Source organism: Eschrichtius robustus, chromosome 5, assembly GCF_028021215.1.
Source record: "Eschrichtius robustus isolate mEscRob2 chromosome 5, mEscRob2.pri, whole genome shotgun sequence".
NCBI classification, from domain to species: Eukaryota; Metazoa; Chordata; class Mammalia; order Artiodactyla; family Eschrichtiidae; genus Eschrichtius; species Eschrichtius robustus.
The window spans coordinates 18,667,170-18,684,921 of record NC_090828.1 but is presented as its reverse complement, the minus strand read 5'-3'; the positions used below and the strand labels follow the sequence as shown (position 1 = coordinate 18,684,921).

Below are 17,752 nucleotides of genomic sequence, written 5' to 3'. Positions count from 1 at the left end.
GGGGCCACTCCTGGAGCGAGACAGAGGAAGCCGTGCTTGACTCGCTCCCACCTCAGCTGCTTTCTCAGGCCAGATACCTCTACCCCCTGCTCCTAGGACGCCCTGTCAGTATCTCTTTCAGTGCCTATACCACCCCTGGTTTTTTTTTTAATCACGTTATTTTTCATTTTAGTATTACTGTCTCAGAATCTTTAGAGATGATTAGGCATCTGTTCATGATCCTGCTAGCCACATTGTTGCATATCCACAGCCATGTCCCAGGCCATTGTGTTAACTGGGCACTTAGGGATGTTACTTTATTTTAATCTGTATGTCAGCTCTGCAAGATGTTGGATGTTATTTATCAGCTCCATCTTACAGATAAAACTGAGGCATAGAGGTTATCTAATTTGCCCAAGGTTATGTAGCTAGGAAACAGCGTAATTGGAATCCTCACTGTTCTTTTGGCTGCATACGCTGTGCTTTATCTAGCTTATAGAATGTCAGAATTAGAAAATACCCAAAGAGAGCCACAACAGTGGAGTTTTATGATCTCTTTGTGTGTACAAGCTTCCTGTAAGCAGGGACTGCATCTTATTTCCTGTTGTGTCCCTGGTACCTGTACAGAGTAAGCAGTAAGTGCAGTATTACTGTTTGATGAATGAACACAATCTAAGCTGATCTTCATGAGTCCTCTCAGATGGCTACCGGAAGCACCTGCCACTCCCTCTTTTGAATCCAGTGGCATCACTAGTTTGATAGTTCACCACGTGTTGCCCTGTGACACTATCATTGCTCAAGTCTTGGTTTGCTGTTGGCTTGTCTGCTGTCTGTTTGGAAGCTTGTGAAGTCTCGTGCCCCTGAGAGCACCTTACACAGGGCCTGATCTACCAACCCTGATGACTGATTTGTGTAAAGACATACACAGCACAGTCCCTGTCTTCCTTCAGAAACCAGCACTCTTACTGTGGCTGAAATTGAGCAGCCAAACCATTGTAGAGTCCAGGCCGCCCTGTCCTGTTTAAGAACTCCCTTCTGTCTTCCTTTCTTTCCTGTCTCAGGACATTCAGGAGAGAGGCCCTTTGCTCCCTAACCCTTGCCTTCTAGAAGCCCCTCTCTCTGGGTTTGCCCCCTCTCCCCCTGAGTCATCCCCACAGGGACCGTGTCCCCTTACCCCGTCACCCATGTCTCCGGCAGAGTCTTCGGATGACTCCTATGTGTCTGCTGGAGAGGAGCCCCTGGAGGCTCCAGCCTTTGAGATCCCCCTGCAGAATGCGGTGGTGGCCCCGGGGGCGGATGTGCTGCTCAAATGTATTGTCACCGCCAACCCCCCACCCCAAGGTGAGCTCTAGGCCTGGGGCCAGGCTAAGATTGAGAGAGGGAGGGGAGATCCCCCCCTCCCTGCCCCCCACCCCAGTCCTCAGAGGGCGGGGTAGGGTGGGTGAAGGGGGGAGATCATCTGCTCCATGGGGCTGGCTGGACTTCTCTGTGTGTGTGTTAGGGGAGCTTTTCCAGAATCCCTTGAGAGAGGGGAGGGCAGGCCTGGGCTTCTGTGACTGAGGGGCATCCTCGGGTTTCCCTAGGGTGGGAGAGGAGTGCCGTGGGCTCTGTGTGGGGTGCGGCGAGCCCCCGTGGGCCCCTTTGGGCAACGGCAACCTAGTTATCCCGCTGCTTCCGCACAGTGTCCTGGCAGAAGGATGGGGCCTCGCTGCGCAGTGATGGCCGCCTTCTCATTCGGGCCGAAGGCGAGCGGCACACCCTGCTGCTCCGCGAGGCCCGGGCAGCCGACTCAGGGAGCTATGCAGCTACTGCCACCAACGAGCTGGGCCAGGCCAGCTGTGCTGCTGCGTTGGCCGTGAGACCTGGTAGGGAGCCCGCGGGCCCTGGGGCCGGGTGGGGTGAGCAGTGACCCTTCCCATTCCTAGCCTGGAGCTTGGGCTCTCAACCAGTGTGCAGTCTGTTCTCGTGTGTTGGCTGCTCTGGTGGAAGCATTTTAAATGGCCCTGGCCTCAGGGCAGGGGCCAAATTCCCAAGGCACACGCCAGATGGGCCAACTCATGAAGTCATTGAAATTTGTCTTTAGCATCATCTAAATGCCATCCTCCCATGGCATTTCCCTGATCAGGGTCCTGTGGAGAAAGCAAATTATTCTTGAGTCTCAGAGAAAAAGAGTCTCCCAGCTCAAAGGGCTTAAAAGCCATCAGGAGTCTTCTGAGGCCATTTCCTGTCTAGAACGGCCACCCTCCCCACCCCCACAGTAAAAAGAGATGCTTTTAAGTGCCACAACCTTCCCCCACTCCCTTGCACCTTCTGTTGAACCCAGAGCCCTAAAGAAGGTGCAGCTGAGAGCGCCTTTCGGGAGGTGGCAGTGGCTGAGGCTGCCTTGTTTTCTATTTTTATGAAAGTCCTTTCTTGGTGTCGGACTACTTCCTTTGGGTTTAAGCCCACTTTCTTTCAGGTTGAGGACTGGTGTCAGTGTGCATGGCCAATTCAAGTCTTTCAGGTTGCTGGACCTGACAAGGTGCTAGCCCTGGGTGGGGAGTGGTGGGGCGGGGGATAGGTGAGGCTGGGTAGGGGGTGTTCCAGAAGGAAAAGTCGCAGACTCAACCCTTAAGGACATTATCACTGGGTAATGAACTTAGATCAGAGGACCTGGGTTGGCAGACAGTGCAGGGCAGATGAACCCAGTGCCTAGAACAGCCAAGTGGTTGGTCAGTGTTGTGGGATGCTGGACTGAGAGACATCAGAGCCCTGAAGGAGCCTGGGAATTAGGTGGGCAGGGGGCGGGGCCGGGCATGCCTGGAGAGGGAACAGCACGCACTGTTCTGTCCCTTTCTTTCACTCAGTGCTGCAGGAGACAAGATTACAGAGCCCAGTTTGCTGTGGTCCTGGGGCCTCAGCACCTTCACGATTAGGGAGTTCTTGGTGGCATCTGACCTGAGTCCCAGTCTTGCATTAGATCCTTTGGGCCGCACATGTCTGGCTTTGCAGAACTGCAGGTTTCCCTCTTCCTTAGCTTACGTACACCTCCCAGGAACCCATGTGTTAGGCTTTCTCCTCCTCACCCCTCCCACCACGCTGAATCATACCCATCCCTCCACTGCATGCTTCCGTCCTTCCATCACCTCTGGGATCTGCCTTCTGACTCAGCTCCCAGCTCCCCTTAGGTGGCTCGGACCTGGCTCCAGGACTCCGGTCAATACCTGGCTTGGGCTGAGATTTGGCACGGGGTTGTGGGCGGGTTGCCCCAATGCTGGCTTGGGGCCATTTGGGAGCCTTTTAAGGTTGGGAAGGAGGCTTGGGCAAGGCAGCTGTCAGCACTTGACTGGGAGTTCTGCATTCGCTACGCCGAAGCTCCCTGCACTTCAGTTTCCTCGTTTGTAAACCAGAGATAATTATACCGTCCCTACGAATGAAAGCAAATGTGTGAACGAGCTTTATGAACTGTAAAACTGTAGACAAATGTTAGTTGTTAGCGTCATTAAGGGGTGATGTGCACAGGAGCATGGGTCTCCACGAGGTTCCTGGGAAACTGCCTCTTCCTCTTCTGCCCTTTCTTCAGACTGTCTGTGCCTTGGGGACTCCTCCCCTGCCCTTGCCAGGCCTGCAGTCCCTCCGTATTTCCCAGTCCCTGGGTCTTCAGCCCATCACAGCATCTCTGCGCCTCCTCCACACTGGGGAGCCAGAAAGCTTCATCACAGTAGTCAGCTGTACCAGGTGTTGCGGCCAGGGAACAGCTTCCGTAAGTCAGGCTGGCTGGAGGGCCCCAGGGCTTGAGGGGCAGGCATGTGAGTCTAGATTTGGCTGTCGTGGAAAAAGCAGATTTTCTTACCCTACAAGGCACTGTTTGGTCCAGAGCAGCTGGACGGGGACCAGTGGACCCAGAGAGCAGCAGAAATGGGCGGAACCAGTGGGTGGCACAGACATTTGGCAAGGGAGGGGGTCCCAGGCCTGGAGTCTGTAGGGAGTGAGGGGGCGGAGCAAGGGATGGGGGTGTGCGCTGTGGCTGGGAGCAGAGCAGGTTGGGGGAGGGAGTGTATAGCGTCTTGTGGGAAGAGGCCTCACGGAACCACCTCCCTTTCTTGCTCCTCACGGCCCCCCCTGCTAACCAGGGCTGGCTTCCCAGTGCCCTCTTGGGGTTCCCCCCTCAACAGGACAAGCTTTTGAGATCCCACAGATCTCAGTTCCTGGTTGAGAACTTCGGGAACAGGGAGAACTGAAGAGGTAGTTCCCTGGGTGCTGTGATTTGGGGGGCAGAGCCTGTCTTCACTGCCTCTGACAGCCCCACCCCAGCCCTGGCTCCCTCCCAGCCTGCCCCACCCCACTGTTAAACTCTGTGGAGACCATGGTCATGCTCCCAAAGGGGGTGTGTGGATTGGGGCAGGGGGTTGGGGAGTGTGGGAGGTGTGCTTAACCGAAGCTAAGCATTCTCAATGCTGCCCGCATCCATCACACAAGCCTTTACTGAGCACCAATCCGGTGCCGAGTGCTACATCTCTCTAAGCAGTTTCTTGTGTTTGGAGAGTGCCAGATACTTTTTTCCAAACCCTTTCACATTTCTTCCCTTACTTGAGCTGCACTGCACCACATATACCCCTTGGAGAGGGACATCTCAGGTAGTAATATTACCATTTTACAGATGGGAAGATGAAAGCATAAAGTGACAGAGTTAGCACAAGGCCAGCAGCCTTTACTGAGCATCTATAATCTGCCTAAGAATGTTAAAAGCAATAGGTGATTTAGGGTGATGGAAATAGTCACCTGTGAAGCAGATAAACTTAGTGTGGATGGCAGAATAAGATAACATGACTCCTTAGCATTTACTGCATGCTTCGTGTGTACCAGGCCCTGTGTTGATTGGGTTATCACATTTAATCCCCCACTGGGAGGTAGCCTCTATTATCATGCCCATGTTACAGATGAGGAAGCTGAGACTTGGAAAGCTTTAGCAAATTACTCCAGAGCATCACTAATCATAGAACCGATGAGAGAAATGTTCTTACATGCACTAAAAGGGTAGCCACTAGCTACATGTGGCCGGCCGTTGAGCACATGAAGTGTGGCTAGTGTGACTGAAGAGCTGACTTTTCCATTTTATGTTAGTTAAAGTGCACTGAAATAGTCTAAGGAAACTAGTGGCTACCCTACTGGGGTGCTCAGCTCTAGGAGCGGAAGCCACTGGGAGGCCGGGTCATGAAATGAAGCCCTGTCCCTGGGTCTCCCAAACCTGTACTCCAAACTACTGTGCTGTACCGTCCCCTTTCCCACTACTCTGAAAGGGTTCAGGGTTAAGGTAGAATTGTGAGCATGAGCTCCTGGGGCAGGGGGTGGGGAGGCAGAGACTATCGATGCCCTCTGTGGGTGGGTCAGCCTGGGGGGAGGGTTCCTCTCCTTCCTCTCTGAATCCCCACCTTCCCCGTGGCTCTGGTCCTGCTTTGTTTCCCTGAGTGCCTGGTGTGCCCATGCTCAGCTCACCCCCACCGCGGGCTCTGGTCAGGAGTAGCGGGAATATAGGGGATTCGTGCACCCGGGCCTCCATCCTGCTGCCTTCAGTCCTCCCCTCAGGCCCAGGTCTCATATATTTGAGCCCAAGGTTCTAGAATTTTCCAGCTGAGACCTTGGCTTCTGTACTTCCCCTCAGCTGGCCACCGTGTTCTCATCTACAAAGCAAGGGTCATTGTAACTCCTGGGCTACTTCCTTGATAAGATTTGTGAGGCTCTGTGGGGCTAATGATTTAGCTAAGGACATTTTGGCCAGAGGATAAGGCTTAACAAAGCTCATTCTGGTCCCACCTGTAGGACCAACACCACCATAACAGAAAAGAGGTGGTTTATTGGAGGTCATGAATATAAAAGGAAAGGAAGAAGAAATCACGGCACCAACATCTGCCCCCCTCTTTTCCTGGCCCTGGTCTTGGCCGGCTGCTGCAGAATTACAGGTTTTCCCTTGGGAAGGCAGTGGCTGCCCATGGAGAGGATCTTGAAATGCCACACGGCCCTTTTGTCCATCCTTGATGGGGGTTTGGACAGCATCTAAGAAACCAGTGTGGTCCCTTGACCCGACTCAGCCCTCCCTCCCCACTCCTGTCTACCAGAAGCAGGTCGGCCCCAATCGGTGCCTTCCCCCAAGGCTGTTACCTCAGAATGGGGGTCCTCACGCACAGCTGTCAGAAGAATGAGGGTGGGGAATTCCCTCGCAGTCCAGTGGTTAGAACTCAGCGCTTTCACTGCCGAGGGCCTGGGTTCCATCCCTGGTCGGAGAACTAAGATCCTGCAAGCCGTGCGGTAAGGCCAAAAAAAAAAGAAGAAGAAGAAGAATGGGGACCTAATCTACCATGGGTGCCAATTTATCTAAACATGCAGCAACCCCAAGTAACACATGTAGGGAGTTAACCGCTTCCATGGCTAGGTCAGGCTGCCCAGGTGAAATTCTCTCCGCTTCCTTGTCCATTTTAAGCCAAAACGGAAACATTCTCAGCACAGCCCTTCTCCTTTTCCAAGGGGAGATACTCACAGCAGCACCTGCGGAAATTCCCAGCTGCAGGCCAGCCTGTGCATTCTTTTCCCTCACTTCCGTGGTGGGATTGTACAGCAGACATATATAGAAATCCTGAGACGGTTCGTGTGGAGAGCCGGCTGTGAACAGCCAGACCATTTATGTACGTGCTGTGAACCTCCAGCATGTTACTCCTTCCTCAGAAACCTCACGGAGCTCCCCTTTGCCTTCAGAGTGAAGGCCACACTCCTGGCCTCGACCACCTGGACCTGAGGATGACCCAAGGGTGGCTGGAGGCACCTGCTCCAACACTGCCATGTCCCACTTCTTTCTTGTTTACCCAGTTCTGAGCCAGAAGGTTGAGCTACAGTTCTCTGCACACACTTTCTGCCTTTGAGCATTTGCTCAAGTGGTTTCTTCTGCCAGGAAACCTACTTTTTCCTGCTTAAACCAAACTCTTCATTCTAATACCACCCTTCCATCAGCTTTCCCTTCTTCCCTGAGCCGAAAGCAACGTCCTGCTCTCTGCTTTGTCTGGCCCTTATCTGCCCCTCTCTTGCTGCCTTATTCGTGCTTGCTGGTATAGTCGTGTGTGTATCTGGTCTGTCATCCCAACCAGGCAGAAGGTTCCTGAGGACATCGCTATGCCTTCACCACTGTCAGCCCTTCCAGCCATACCTGAGGCCCTCCTGGACAGTCAGGGGCTGAGTGGACCGCAGGGACTGTGTGTGAGGTGGCACAATGGGGGTAGAGACTTTCACAAGGCCCTGGAAGAAGCTGGGTCACATGCAGAGGCTGGGCGGGACCTGCGTCTGCAAAGGGTAACGAGGATCTGCCTGAGAGTGGAGGCTGGGGATGGCAGAGGAGACCACGGAGTAGTGGTCCTCAAAGTGTGGTCCCCAGACCAGGAGCGTCGTCAGCACCTCGGGAATGTGTCAGAGATACGTGATATCAGCCCCAGCCAGACCTACTGGATCAGAAACTGGGGCTGGGGCCCAGCGAGCTGTGATTTAAGGAGCGCTCCACACGATTCTGGTGCCCGGTGAACTCTGAGCAGCACTGCCGTGAGTCAGGGGCCTTGCGCCAGGTGGCAGGCCCGGTGGCGCAGTGCGGAGCATGTGGGCTGTGGAGCCAGGCCTCCAAGGTTCGGAGCCTGGCCTTGAAGTTTGTTAGCCGAGTGAGGTGAGACTTAGTGATACTACCTCTTTGGGTTGTCCTCCTCCCATGAGGGTCCCAGGGGTCCCTAAACTTTTGTGTGCATAAGAATCACCCTGGGGGGTGCCTTTTAACAAATTTCCCGTGTTTCTTCAGGTCAGAGTAAGGCCCAGAAATTTATAGTTTAAACAGGCTCCCAGGTAGTCCTGATGTGGGTGGTTCAGGGACGACTCTGAGAAACCCCGATGTAGAGGGCCCTGTGTGACGCCTTTCATGCGGGTGGCTGTGACTATATCCATCCTGGGGACACCTTAGGGGATGTTGAGATGCACTGGTCTGGAGATGAAGGGCTTCCCAACTTGTGGGCTCCCCAATGCCATTATTTTCATTAAATGAATCTGACCTGGAAGCAGTGTTGAAAGGCGAGACAAGGGCACAAAGTGTGTAGGGGCAGCACATGGCGGGCATATGTGCATCTTAGATTTGGGGGGCACCTGCTGCCGTCTCCCTGGCTGGTGTAAACTATGTTTCCCACAGTGAGAGCCAGGCTTGTGGGTGGAGCAGGGCTGGGATATAGGGACAGAGATGGTTTTGGCAGTGGAGCCAGTGAAAAGTCGGGTGGCACCAGGGCCTGGTGTGGAGCCCCAGAGGCTCTGCGAGCTGGAGACAAATCCTTGATCAGCCTCCTTGTTCTTGCAGTTCTGGGGGTACAGAGGGGTGAGGGGCCACTGCCTTGTTTTGAAGAGGCCTAGTTCTGACTCCTTTGGAGCCTGAGCGTCCTGCCTGGGCTGCTCTGACAGTTCCCCTCTCTAAGGGGCTTGAGGACTCCTGAATCACTTGGTCCCCTGATGCCCCTAGGGTGCTATTCCCCCAGACACCACCAGGGGTCTCTGGCTCCCTGCAAACCCTGCCCATCCAGCTCTAATCTCCGCAGTCCCTCCCTGGGCCCTTGAGCTGCTTCAGTGCCGTGCAACCTGGAAGTGACCCCAGAGGGGGAGGGAGTGCCTTCCTCCAGGGACCATGCCGGTGATCTCAGCATCAGCTAGTGGCCCAGCCCAGAGCAGAGGCTCATCAAGTGCCATCCTGACTTCCCTTTCCACCCCCATGTCAGGACAGCCAACCTGAATGGTGCCTCCCCCCCCCCCCCCCCCCCCCCCCGCCCTTGTTCACTGGGAATGTTGGGAAACACGGGTCACAGCTTGGGAATGTGGCCCTGGGGCATGGGTGGTAGGAGGCAGGAGAAGGCCATGTGACCTCTCCTCAGCAGCTCCCCTGCTGTGCTGCTCTTTTTCCAAGCCCCGTGGCCACCAAGTCCAGATGGGTGCTAGTTGTGAGGGGTCGCTGAGGGGAGCAGCCTCCATCCTCCTGACTGTTGGCTCTGGTGGGGCTGACGGGGTGAGGGACCGTTGCCAACAGGTCCCTGGTAGAGCCTGTAGGAGGGGGGTTGGGTGCAGACCCAGGAACCCGGGGGGCTCCTGGGCCAAACCTGCCATGGCAGGAACGGGGAGGCAGAGGTGGGATTCCGGGCCCCTCAAGTTGAGGGGCCAGCATCTCTGGGAAGGAGGCCGAACAGCTCTCTGATTCTTAGCACCAGAGAAGACTGGGTATGGCCCTGCGCTAGAGTATTTGAGGCTTGTTGGTGTGGATTCCAGCATCAGGGATCTTGGCAATTTGGTCAGGGAAAGGGGCACCACAGGGGCCATTTGCCGTCAGTACCTCCTCTGGTGGACACGTCAAAACAAATGGGTCAGTGCGAGCATGTTGGCTGCTGCAGTGAAGTGCCACCCCCATCTTCCCCTGGGGACTGAGGCCCCCATCCTTTGAGTGGAGGTGCCACTGAGGGGGCTTTGTTTGTCAGGGTCCAGAAGCTGTAAGGAGAGAAAAGGCAGGTCCCGCTGCTTGGGAATGAGCAGGGTGGCTAAATACAGCTGGCCGCTCTGCCCCTCCCCTCTCCGCCCCCTCCACTCCAGGGCCCAGGCTGCTTGTGGTCTCAGCAGGCACCATCTCCCCAGCCAGCTGCCTGCCTGCCACCCAGCCTGTCCCGGCCTGGCCAGCCCTCACCTCCTCCTTCCCCCTCCTCCGGCTCCTTCCCCTCCCCCAGGACCTCGTGCAGAGCCTCAGCAGAGTGAGTGGGGCTGGGTAGGCTGGGCTCCTGCTCCCTGGGGAGCCGGCCGGCCGGGGGTGGGCAGTGGGCAGGCAGCCGGAGGGCCTGGTGCCAGGACAGAGCCTTCGGGGCAAGCGCAGGCTGGGGTCCGTGTGCAGAGTCTCGGGGTGAGTTGGGGTGCAGCCCTGCCCCTGGCATAGCCAGAGGGGCTTGGGGTGGGGGGTCAGGAGGAGGGGCCAGGGGGCTGCGGCAGATTCATGTCTGTATTTGGCAGTCGGATAGGAGCCAGCTCAGTGAGGCTGGGCCCCTGGCCAGTTGCAGGGGAGGGCATCAGGGCTCTGGGGACACCCCTCCCCCAAAGCAATGCTGGTGCCCCCTCCTCTTCCCCAGGCTGAGCTGCCCTTCTCTGTGGATGAGTCCGACTTTGCTTTCCCAGCCCCTGAGAGTTCTGGGGTCTCTGCTGTAGGGATGGGGCCAACAGGTGTCCCTGGGGTATCTGGGGCAGGAAGCTGAGAAGGGAGCGGGGGAAGGGCTGGCTGGACAGTGCCACCTCATTGGCCCTGGCACTGAGGTCAGGATAGGGCTTGTCTGAGGTGTGTGTTCCTCTGCACCAGGCCCGGCTCACCCGAGAAACAGGTGTCCTGGTTGTGCCGCTCTGGGGTCCAGAGATGTGAACCACCTGCATTGGGAGCCTGCAGTTCTGTACCGGGAATGTGGGTTCCCTGCTCCAGTGGAATTCCAAGTCTCCCACAGGGCCCAGGAATGGCCCCTCTGGTGCCTGAATCCTTTGCCCCAGGCTGTTCCCTATGGTTCCCCCACTCAAGAGGATTAGGGTCAGGGTTGGGAGAGTCTGTGGCAGAGCACGAGTCAGGGGCTCAGGGACAGGAAGCACCTGGGCAAGGTTACTCAGCGAGTGAGTAGGAACCCCGGGAAGTGAAGTCAGGGCAGGGCTGGCCTGTGGGAGCTGCCTGAGCTCCTGGGTTCTGGGACATTGCAGACCTTATCAGGACCTTGACCCCAGGCTGTTCCATCCAGTTCTCTCAGTCTCCCTGCCCCCCTTTCTCCCCTGGCATCTCTACGCCACTACCTCTCCTGTGTCTCTCCTCCAGGCGGGTCCACATCCCCTTTCAGCAGCCCTATCACCTCTGACGAGGAGTACCTGAGCCCCCCAGAGGAGTTCCCAGAGCCCGGGGAGACCTGGCCCCGAGCCCCCACCATGAAGCTTAGTCCTGGCCAGAACCGCCGTTCCTCCGACACTGGCTCCAAGGCGCCCCCCACCTTCAAGGTCAGATCCCTGAGGCCAGCCCCCAGATCCCTGGGTGCCCCTATTCCTTTGTGTGGCCCCTTGGTCTTGGGGCCACACCAGGCTCCAGTAAGGCCTGGAGCCTGGTCCCATTAACCCTTCTTATCCAGAGCCAGCCTTAGACTGGTGTGGAAGAGGCCTCTGTCCCAGATCCCCCTGCCCCTAGGAGCCAAAGCTGGGCCTTGTCTCACCTGACACTTTGGGGTCCCCCTTCAGGTCTCACTTATGGACCAGTCAGTAAGAGAAGGCCAAGATGTCACCATGAGCATCTGTGTGCAGGGCGAGCCCAAGCCGGTGGTCTCCTGGTGAGTAGCGGTCACTGGCCACCATCTGCCAGCTTCCCCCACTCCAGGCTGGGCCCTGTGAAGCCTGGCTTTGGGTGGAGAGCAGTGGACCCTTTGTGCACTTCCCAGTGATCTGCCCGGGGGGGCCTCACCCCAGGTGCAGTGGTGCCACTACCCCCAACATGCCCCTGCCCCTTGCCTGGTGTTCATGCTCATTCAGGGCTTCCCCTCTGGGGAGGGGTTTGGGTAACACACGGTCTCCTGTCTGTCTGCTTGGCATGACTAGCCAGGAGTCATCTCACTCCTGAAGAAGCCTGTCCCCTGCCATTCCCACCTCAACACCCATCCTTTGACAATAGGGTGATTTTTGAGGCCTGTTCTGCGCCCGGCCCTGTGCCAGACCCACACACAACAATTTGTGTCTGAGCTGCCAGAGTCCAGAGTTAAACTCGGGCCTCAGCTGCAGTGCTTCATCCCAGGTGCCATTTGATTATTCAGTTCACTTAGCTTCCTATTGGTTTGGGTTCTGTTTTTCATTTTTAATTGATTTTCTAGTCCCCAGTGCGATCTTTTAACATTCATAGTCCTTTTGGGAAGTGGGAAAGCTATCTGTTCATTAAAATAAATAAAAACAAAACATGAAATCTTAAGAATTGTTAAGATCTGAATAGCTTTGGTGCTGCTCTAAGTGCAGTTAGGTTCCAAGAGGGGAGAGACCCAGGTGGGCAGAGGGGGCTGGAAGTTCCTGGAGGGGGTGGGATGGCAGAGTCAGGGTGAAAAGCTAGCCCCGTAACCCAGGGGTGAGGGGTGCCCACAGTCAGCGGGATAGGTCTGAGGAGTGGACAGATGATGTGGAGGGAGGGGAGGCCTGCTTGGCTCTGCAGCCCCACTTCCCCACGCCTGCAGGTCAGGACCTTGGGCCCAGGGACTGAGTTCTAGCCCCTCTGACAGGCTGAGAAACCGTCAGCCCGTGCGCCCAGACCAGCGGCGCTTCGCCGAGGAGGCAGAGGGTGGGCTTTGCCAGCTTCGGATCCTGGCCGCTGAGCGGGGCGATGCCGGCTTCTACACTTGCAAGGCGGTTAACGAATATGGCGCTCGGCAGTGCGAGGCGCGCCTGGAGGTCAGAGGTGAGTACCTCACGCTCTCTACGAACCCCCTGCCCTGGACCCCGCCTTGTCCCTGCCCAGTTGTCAACTTTGACACAAGCTTAGTTATAGCGTGCCACAACTGAGAGGGCCTTCGAGGTCCCGAAGTTCAGCTGCTTATGCTGTAGTTGAGTAAACTGAGGCCCAGAGAGGGGAGGCGATTTGCCCAAGGCCACACAGCAAATTGTTCAGCGCTCAGCTTCCTGCACAGTACTGCCTCCCCTACGCTCCATCACGCCTGCCCTGGTGCCAGCCAGAGAGACCCTGCTTCTTGTTGCCGGCCGTCCTCCCACACTCCTCTAATAAGCCTTTGTCACCTTGCCCTTGCCAGGCCCCTTCCTCACACCCACTCCCCGCTCATCTCTCGCCTCCTCTATCCATCCCACGGCTGTGCAGAAGATACTGTGGTTGGGGGTGGCAGTGGCGAGTGTCTGATAGTTGGACCCGTCCGGAGGGGCCCTTGGAGTGACTTGGGCCTGGAGCATCGCAGGGCCCCCAGGGGTGTCAGGGTGAGCAGAGCTGGGAAATGTGGAGAGGGCTGGGCCCCCGGACTTGGGGCATAATGGCGGGTGGCCTTCTGGGCGTCAGGGACGGCAGGCCCTGGCCAGGCTGCCCTCGGGGGTAGTGGTTTTCCTCGTGAGAGCAGGCCGTCTGCCTCACATTCTACTCACCCTTCCCCGTGGGCAGTTCAGGGCCAGGAACCCCTCCGTAGCTCCACACTCAGCCACCACCCCTCTCTTCCTGGCAGAGGCTCTGAGGAGACCCCCGGCCCCCTGTTGGAGCCTGGACCCTGAGAGTCATGTTCATCTCCCTGGGCACCCCCAGCCTCAGTTCCCCTGCCCTGTGCCTCCGGTTCCTGGGGTTGCCGCCTCCTCTGCCTCTGAGCTCTTCAGCTCTCACCCCCATGAACCCAGCCCCATTCTCTGGCCTGCTCCTTCCCCTCCAGGGTCTGGCTCTGCCTTGCTTCTCTGTGTTAACCCACATCTCGGTGCTTCTCTCTTTGGAATTCTTCCCACTATCCCCCAGGCTTTGGGGTGCCCCTGACGCCTAGGAATGCCTCTCCCTTGGTTGGTTGCCCAGGGCCTCTGCCTGCCCAGGAACCCCGGAGACCTGGCCTCTGGCTGACTGCCAGCCCTCACCCCAGCGCTGACCTTGGGGGAGCTGAAAGTGGCAGTGCCGCCCTGGCCGTTTTAGAGGGGCCCTAGCCAGGTCTGCGTGCGCGTGCGTGCCTGTGCGTGGGTGTGCGTGTGCTGCACTAACCTGCCGCTTGCTGACTGAGGTTTTTGTCTGTACACAGGCGAGTGAGCTCAGGGGCCGCCTGCGCTCCCCCCGCTACCCTCCGAGCCGCGCCCCTGTCTCAGGCACCTCTCGGACCTCGCTGTGTTTCACTGCCTCCTGCCCACAGACCCTGCCGGCCCGGACCCTGTCCCAGCCTCCCCTCCCCTCCCCACCCACGCAGCATCCTGGGATAGCCCATGAGCCCCTGTGGACCCTTCCTCCCCCAGTGGACATATGGCTGGGCAGGCTGGGAGCCCCCCCCCCCCCACGGACTGAGTGCCAGGAGGGGGCGGCCCTGAGGGGTATCAAGACCACCCCCCAGTCTGTCCCCGAAGGGGAGCACCCAGCGAGTGCATGTGCTGCCGCTGCTACAGGCCCTGTCTGTCTTTCCGTTTGTCTGTGTGTCTGTGACAGTCAGGGAAGGATGCCTCCGAGCTGGTGTGGGGTGAGGCAGAGGGGGAGAGGACAGGGCATGGCATCCATAGGATGGAGGGGGCCAGAGGGGCAGGGGGCTGTGGACAAGGGGATCAGGGGGCACTGACCATTCCAGAATAGGGGCACATGGGCACTGACCATTCCCGAAATGGGTTTCAAATGGCACAATACTTTTTATTTCACAAGAGACCAAAAGCCAGAGGCCCCTGGGCCTTGTGCTGATGAAGAGGCCTGGCTGAGTTCTGGCCCGGGGCAGGCTTAGGGCCCATTTGGGGCTCCCTTGTTCACGGCGAGGGCCAGGGATGCTCTGTCTGGGAGTGAGGGAGTTAGCCAGGCTTGGCGCAGGAGTAGGGGCCTGCTGTAGGGGGTGTGGACATGTTCAGAAATACCTGTTTCTTAGCTCAAATAAAGTCCAGTTTGTACCCAGCTGGTGTGCTGTGTTTTCTTTTTCCGCCGCCGTCTCTGCCCCTATGTGGCCCTCTCAGTTTTCATGCCTTTGATTCCCTCCCACTTCCCCTGAGTTCACCCTCTCTGTCCCACGTGGGATTGCCATCCTGAAGCCAGGCCTGGGAGCTCCTTGCTGTCTTGGCCTGCTGGGTGGGCGGGCTTTCCCTGTCTCCAGAGGAACAAAATGCATCTCTCTTTCTGTGTCTGTCTGTCTCTCTGTGTGTGCGTGCGTGTCTCCCTTGCCCCGTGTTTGTCTGCTCCACGTGTGCCCCTTGTGGCTGCTTTCCCCCAGCGCACCCTGAAAGCCGGTCCCTGGCCGTGCTGGCCCCCCTGCAGGACGTGGACGTGGGGGCCGGGGAGATGGCGCTGTTTGAGTGCCTGGTGGCAGGTCCTGCCGACGTGGAGGTAGACTGGCTGTGCCGAGGCCGCCTGCTGCAGCCCGCACTGCTGAAATGCAAGATGCATTTCGATGGCCGGAAATGCAAGCTGCTGCTCACCTCTGTGCATGAGGACGACAGTGGCGTCTACACCTGCAAGCTCAGCACGGCCAAAGGTAACTGCCTGCTTGGGCCAGAGGGCTGCCGCCGGCACCCAGGAGCTGGAGGGAGGGGAGTGGAGGTGAAGGACCGGGCGCAGAATAAGATGCCCAGGAAACGGGGCTCCATCTCCTGGGAGAAGAGCGGTGGGGTGGGAGATGGTGCTGTACACCTGCCTCCATAAATCAGCACTTGTTGTCGCAGCTGACACAAAGCACGTTCTGTGTCAGTGTTCGCTATGGTTCCTGTTAGGGAGCCAGCTGCTGAAGTGTGGTGACCACACCTGCGCTTGGGTTCCAGTTCTTGCCCTGCCATGTACCAGTCACGTAACTTTGGACAAGTCACTTCATCCCTCTGAGCTTTAGACTGTTCATCTGTAAAAAGGGATCATGATAATACCTACCTCACAGGGGGATCGATAAGACTAATGAGATAATGTATGTAAAGAACAAAGCACAGCACCTGGCAAAGTGTAGCGCCTCGTAAATGTCAGCCATTGTTATTATTAACGACGTCTCTGACCTGGTCTTCATCCTCATTTGAAGAGCTGAGATAATGCCTCATCTGGTCGTGGTGATGAGCACCTAAGGTGACACTAGAGGGGCTTTGTAAGCAGGAAAGGATCAGGTCAGCGTAAGGGGCTCTTATTTCCCCCAGAAGATTCTGTGTGGGGTGGTAGAGTGGGGCACAGGGGCATTTGCTCTGGGTCTGGGGTGCGGGTGAGGGAGTGTGGGCACAACCCAGGGGCAGAGGAGGGTTCCAAGGGTAGGGGAAAGGGGTGTGGGGGAGGGAGTGGGCTCAGCTTCTAGACCCTTCTCCTAGTGCTGTGCTGAGATTCATCCTGGGTGGGCAGGATGAGGTGACGGGGGGAGAGCCAGGCCGGGCCCTGGAATCCTGCCGTATCCCCAGCCACCGTGGCAGCCTGCCGCCCACCCTTGCTGACTGCCAGCCTCCTGAGATGGTCCGCTCTTTAGATCTTGCCCATTGCCTCACTCGGGTGCCCTGGGACCTCGCTGGGCTCTTGCCAGGCTCCAGGTTCTGGCCCAGCTCCTTTTTCCTGCCCAGCATGAGGGCAGGACCCACACGTCGGGGTGCCTGGGGCTCTGTGGCCCTCCCTGCCCCAGTGCTGACCCCTCCCCACCAGATGAGCTGACCTGCAGTGCCCGGCTGACTGTGAGGCCCTCGCTGGCGCCCCTGTTCACGCGGCTGCTGGAGGATGTGGAGGTGCTGGAGGGACGCGCAGCCCGTTTCGACTGCAAGATCAGCGGCAGCCCGCCCCCCTCTGTTACCTGGACTCATTTTGGTATGGCCCTCCGCCCTGCAGATGTTGGGGGACCCCCCCAGGGCCAGAGGGCAGGGCCCCTGGCTGAGGCCACTCTGCACGCCCGCCCCTCCCTCCCAGGCCGCCCCGTGGTGGAGAGCGAGAACTTGCGACTTCGGCAGGAAGGAGGTCTGCACTCGCTGCACATCGCCCACGTGGGCAGTGAGGACGAGGGGCTCTACGAGGTCAGTGCCACCAACGCCCACGGCCAGGCCCACTGCTCAGCCCAGCTCTACGTGGAGGAGCCTCGGACGGCTGCCACTGGCCCTAGGTACCACCCGGGGCCCCCGGTGCTGCCAGGGCTGCCTCTGTGGGGCCCCGGCCCTGTGGTGGGAGGTGCGGCTCCGGGCCTCTGGGCAGTTGTGTGGTTCTTACAGCTCGAAGCTGGAGAAGATGCCGTCCATCCCCGAGGAGCCGGAGCAGGGCGAGCTGGAGCGGCTGTCCATGCCCGACTTCCTGCGGCCGCTGCAGGACCTGGACGTGGGACTGGCCAAGGAAGCCATGCTGGAGTGCCAGGTGACCGGCCTGCCCTACCCCACCATCAGCTGGTTCCACAACGGCCACCGCATCCAGAGCAGCGAGGACCGGCGCATGACACAGTGTAGGTGTCCGGGAAGGGACCCTGCGGGTGTCCCCTCCAGCACCGTCTTTGCTTGCAGTGCCCGCCCCCTCTCCCTACCCTCGGGCCTTACTTTTCTCACCTGGTCAGGGATAGGGCGTCTGGGAGAGGGGAGCCCAGAGAGGCTATGGGGTCACTGCCTCCTTCCTTGAGCCCACACAACACCCATCTGCTGGGTCACCACACTGGGCCTCGGTGTCCTGTTAGCACTTACTGGACTGGCAGTCCAGCCTGCTGCTGGCCGTGGGCAAGTTACAGAACCCCTCCAGGCCTCAGTTTCCTCATCTGTGGTAGGCTTGTTGGGAGAACTGAAGCAGTTAATACACAGAAGCACTTAGAGCAGGGCCTGGCAAATAACGAGAGGCCAATGAGTGTTAAATCTTAGCGTTACTGCTGTCATTGTTGCCGCCATCACCATCCGTGTTGATGAAGTGATGCTCTCACGCCCCCCTGGAGAAATTCCAGTGAAAAGCCTGATGTGGGTCGTGTCTGCCGTCAAAAGGATGCTTGGTCCAGGGTTGTTCAGTAGTAGATAAAGAAGACAGAGCAGGGAAAAATCCTTTTTCACGGTGTATCTCAGTTCCATCCTTGAAGGAGTCTGAGTCTCGTGTGAGAAAGTCTACCTATGCCTCATCAGACAGTGCCACCCC

At 57.8% G+C, this 17,752-nt stretch overlaps 1 protein-coding gene across 12 annotated transcripts in view; it reads left to right on the top strand.

The window, feature by feature from the left end:
* Window positions 1–17,752, top strand: part of SPEG (striated muscle enriched protein kinase) — a 56,050-nt gene that overhangs the window by 15,161 nt on the left and 23,137 nt on the right. For 6 of the 12 annotated variants that reach the window (XM_068544377.1, XM_068544372.1, XM_068544371.1 and 3 more), the window contains 9 exons: window positions 1,177–1,320; window positions 1,662–1,844; window positions 10,844–11,019; window positions 11,254–11,342; window positions 12,228–12,448; window positions 14,919–15,179; window positions 16,307–16,465; window positions 16,565–16,754; window positions 16,861–17,084. In XM_068544377.1, the coding sequence (XP_068400478.1) occupies window positions 1,177–1,320; window positions 1,662–1,844; window positions 10,844–11,019; window positions 11,254–11,342; window positions 12,228–12,448; window positions 14,919–15,179; window positions 16,307–16,465; window positions 16,565–16,754; window positions 16,861–17,084 (1,647 nt within the window). The remainder of the gene's footprint in view (window positions 1–1,176; window positions 1,321–1,661; window positions 1,845–10,843; window positions 11,020–11,253; window positions 11,343–12,227; window positions 12,449–14,918; window positions 15,180–16,306; window positions 16,466–16,564; window positions 16,755–16,860; window positions 17,085–17,752) is intronic. The other 6 variants (XM_068544376.1, XM_068544375.1, XM_068544374.1 and 3 more) reach the window with 3 other exon arrangements.